The following is a 4,585-nucleotide window of genomic DNA, read 5'->3' as shown; positions in this document are numbered from 1 at the left end:
TGAGACACCTTGTTTCAAAAAGTGAAGTGAGACGTGATTGAACAAGACGCACAGTTGAGCTCTAGTCTACACACACACACACACACACACACACAGAGAGAGAGAGAGAGAGAGAGAGAGAGAGAGAGAGAGAGAGAGGGGGGGGGGGGGGGAGACAGACAGAGAAAGAGACAGAGATACCCACAACATGGTCATGAGAGACAGGATTGGCTCTTCATGTTTATCCTTATTTGAGAATGTAGCTCAACATTCTTTATCTTGGACATCCTGCTCCTGAACTGTTGGAGCTCCAGACCTGGGCCTGCCTCCTCTAGGCAGTGTGAGCCCTGATTCCCACTGGCTGAGAAGATCCTACTGTATGCACATCTCTGCAGTACAACATCAGCAAGCTTGAAATGGCCGTGCTGGGAATTTACACCACAAGGATTGGTGGATGCTGTAAAGTCATGGCTTCTGTTCCTTGGCTGTTAAACTTGCTTTGCTATTTGATGTACCTTTTGAAGGAATGGATCTGATATTTTGAGTGAATCCTGTCCTAGTCCCTTTGTCTCAGGGCCCCACACATTCATCCCAGTGCCTCCACTGGTCCCAGGGAATATGTAAGGTAGAGTCTTAGGGAAGGTGTAGAGGGTATGGACTAAAGGGACCAGAACCGCCCTGCTTGCTTTGCATAACTGTGCAAACGGTGGGGTTTTGCCCCTGCTGGAGGCAGAGCAGGGCTAACTGACATGTCTTTCCAGGTCTTTGGCCATGGCACGTGTGGTGAGACCCCAAAAGGTGAGTGATGTAGGTTTCTGTCCCCCTTACATATCAGTGTTAGGTATACAGCACCAGGGAAAGTTTTCACTGAGCCGGGGATTTATTCATTCATTATGAATTTATTAGGCACCCATGATGTAGTGTGTACGGAGCATTGGCACTGGACTTCTGAGACAAACCTAAAACAATTCTACCTCATTAAGTTTGTTGTTACGGTGGCTGCTTTTGTTTGTTTTTAAGGTTTTTTTTTTTTTAATTTTTAATATTTTGAGACAGAGTCTCACTGTGCAGCCCTGGATGGCCTGGAAGTTGCTGTGTCTTGTAGCGGTAATTTTTTTGCTACACCACATTTTGCTCCCAGTGGGTCACTCTTCCAGCCACCCACCCAGGGAATCTTTGGGTCCTCAAATGAAAGGTACACACACATTAGCTTATTTTTGTATGTCATCTAGCTCAATGGCTGGGAACTTCTAATCCTCTGCCTTCCACCCTAGGCCCAATCGGGGAAGTGGCCAATTGCCACTTATCCTAAACCTGACATGCTGGGTGGCTTATCTCCTGCAGCTCCTATGTCCATCTGTATCCGCCCCCTCCCTTCATCACAATTTTCCTTCGCCTCCTCCCTGTGTCATAGCCTGCGAAACTCTGAGGTCCCACCCTGTCTCCTTTTGCCCAATCATTGGCCACTGTCATCTTTATTAATCTATCAAAACCCAACTGTGGACAAGGACCTTTAGCATTTGGATACCCAGATTCCCATATGGATCAAAGCATTAGAACCAATCTCCAACAATGTCTTGCTATGTAGACCAGACTGGTCTCAGCAGATCTTCCCGACTCTGTCTCCTCAGTGCTGGGATTAAAGGTATAAACCACCATACCTGGCTAAATTATTTTTTGTTTGCTTTTTTTTTTTTTTTTTGAGATGGGCTTATTTTTAGTGTGTGTGTGTGTGTGTGTGTGTGTGTGAGAGTGTTTTGCCTGTATACATGTGTGTATGTATGTCTGGTGCTCACGGAAGCCAGATGAGGGCATTGCATACCCTTAAATTGGAGTTATGGATAGCTGTGAGCCTCTATATGTGCTAAGAACTGAACCCAGGTCCTCTACAAGAGTAACAAGGGCTCTTAACTGCTGAGCCATCTTTCCTTCCCAGCTTGCTTCTTCTTTGGTGACTTTTGTTCATTTGTCCTTTGGAGTCAATATATATATTTTTTTTCCTTTTTGGACAATGTATCTCTCCATAGACCTAGCTGCCCTGAAACTCACTATGTAGACCAGATGCACTTGTCTCTGTCCCCCAAGTACTGGAATAAAAAGGAGAACCACCAGGTCTGACTTGGAGCCAGTGTCCACCTTGAAATACTGTATCATAGGTGTGCACCACTACATACAACTACTTAATTGAATTCCTTTGTAAAACTTTACTATTTTAAGTGTGTGTGTGTGCACTCATGCAGGTGCCCTTAGAGGTCAGGGGCTAGAGGTTGGATCTCCCTAGAACTACAAGTAATTCCAAGCTGCCTTATGTGGGTTCTGGGAATGGAACCGTGGTCTTGGAAGAACATTTGCAAAGTGTATTACTGAAGCAGAAGGGAAAGGAAGAAGGTCTTCATTCCTGAAAGCTGGGGCCTAAAGAGGTGGGAGACTGATTGGGGAAATTCGACAGGGGTCTTAGAAGATGCCTAGGAGTTTTTTTTGTTGGCAAGGAGAACAGTTTTGTTTTCATCGGGCAGTAGGAGCATGTGCCAGGCTCCTGTGATGGTGGGAGGGTGAATGGGGCACAGAAGAATCTGGGAGGGTGGTAAGGGACAGAAGCCAGGTCCTGCAAGCAAACTCCTGGTGTCATAAGAATCCCTGCAACAGCTGCAACTAGAACAATGATTGGAACAGGCTCTTGTATTTTTTTTCTCACTTGTCTTCTAGAACCACGTGGACCTAGATATATACCAAAGCTCATACATGGTCGACTATAAGCCCTTTGGGAAGTACAAATATTCTAGAGTGACGCCACAAGAGGTAGGTGTTATGGAAAATAATACAGTGAGGGGGGTGCCTTTGGCAGGCCCATGCCAAGGTGTACCCCTAGGAATTACGCCATGCAGCAGATCTGATGTAAAAGGTGTTTACTGGGGAGGGGAGAGGAGTGATGGCCTGGAGAAAGGATAGAGACAGACAAATGGGCATGTAGACAGACAGATAGACAGGGAAGATGGAGAGAACCACGAGAGCAAGAGAGACGAGGTAAAGAGGGGTACACACAGGGAACAGAGAGGAAACACAGAGAGAGAGAGAGAGAGAGAGAGAGAGAGAGAGAGAGAGAGAGAGAGAGAGAGAGAGAGAGAGAGAGAGAGAGAGAGAGAGAGAGAAGAGCGAGCTGAGCTGGGGTGGCAGGGGATGCTATTATCTGTAGCATACTTTGGTGCACCTGGAGGCAGTGGTAGGTGATGGCAGCAGGTGATGATGTAAGCAGTAGCTGTGTCCCTAAGAGCAGGCCAGTGGAACTGCCTGTACATTAACAGGAAGAACACTTGTAGGCCTGTTATCCATCCCACGATTCCCTGGAACCATCTTTATTTTAGACTATTTTATTTTCTGTGTGTTTTGCCTGCATGTATGTTTGTGTACTATATACATGCAGGCCCACAGAAGTCAGAAGAAGGTATGGAATCCACTGGAACTGGAGTTATAAATGGTTGTGAGCCACCATGCAATTGCTGGTGACTGAACCTCAGTCCTCCGCAAGTGCAGTGAATGATCTTTTTTTTTTTTTTTTTTCTTCGAGACAGGGTTTCTCTGTATAGCCCTGGCTGTCCTGGAACTCACTTTGTAGACCAGGCTGGCCTCGTACTAAGAAATCCACCTGCCTCTGCCTCCCGAGTGCTGGGATTAAAGGTGTGCGCCACCATGCCCGGTGCAGTGAATGATCTTAACCACTGAACCATCTCCCTAGTCCCATGATTTTGGTTTTAATTCAGATATTGTGGCTTTAAAGGTTTTGCATGTTTGTGTGTGTATGTGTGTATGCACACGCACACATGTGAGTGTTTGTGTGTGTACATGCATGCATGTGATATGCCAAAATATACAGCGCATGTAAAATTGTAAGTCATGTACACTTACAATTTAAATAATACTAGTAAGGGTCATTGAGATGGCTCAGCAGGTAGAGGTGGTTGTCACCACTACACACATGGTAAAGAGAGTGAATTAATTCCCATAGTTGTTCTCTGATCTCCACATGTGTCATGGCAAGTCTGTGTGTATCTCCACATGTAACATGGTATGTACACATTCATGGACAATAAGTAATTAAGTAAGAAAACTTTAAACCACACTGATAAAATCAACACTAATGTACCCATTATTAACCAGCTATGGCACTGCATGTGTGTTCCTTCTGTAACTCCCATATTCTGAAGGTTAGCATAATGATTCCCATGTGTTTGTAGAATTCTATTAATTTTGTTGTTGTTTAAAGATAAGGTCTCACGTGGTCCAGCCTTAAGCTTGCTATGTAGCCAAGGATGGTCTTGAACTTAAATTTCTGATACTCCTGCTTCCACTTCTTGAGTACTGGGAAGATGATGCCATTTTACCAGTAGGCCCAGTTTATGTGGTGCTGGGGACTAAACTCAGAACTTGGCACGCACTCTGTCTATTGGCTATATGCCCATACTGAGCCCTCCTCTTCCTCTCCCTCCTGGTCTCCTCTTCTACTTCTCTCTTCTTTCTTTCTTTCTCTCTCTCTCTTTCTTTCTTTCTTTCTTTCTTTCTTTCTTTCTTTCTTTCTTTCTTTCTTTCTTTCTTTCTTTCTTTCTTTCTT

General features: G+C 45.0%; 1 protein-coding gene across 2 annotated transcripts in view; it reads left to right on the top strand.

Annotated features, from left to right (window-relative positions):
- Tex37 (testis expressed 37) overlaps positions 1-4,585 on the top strand; it is a 6,701-nt gene that overhangs the window by 587 nt on the left and 1,529 nt on the right. For both annotated transcript variants that reach the window (XM_021191799.1, XM_021191800.2), the window contains exons 2-3: positions 741-777; positions 2,686-2,778. In XM_021191799.1, the coding sequence (XP_021047458.1) occupies positions 751-777; positions 2,686-2,778 (120 nt within the window). In that variant the 5' untranslated portion in view covers positions 741-750. The remainder of the gene's footprint in view (positions 1-740; positions 778-2,685; positions 2,779-4,585) is intronic.

The sequence above is a fragment of the Mus pahari genome, chromosome 2 (assembly GCF_900095145.1).
Source record: "Mus pahari chromosome 2, PAHARI_EIJ_v1.1, whole genome shotgun sequence".
Taxonomy (NCBI): domain Eukaryota; kingdom Metazoa; phylum Chordata; class Mammalia; order Rodentia; family Muridae; genus Mus; species Mus pahari.
The sequence above is the reverse complement of the archived record's forward strand: the minus strand, read 5'-3'. Positions and strand labels throughout refer to the sequence as shown.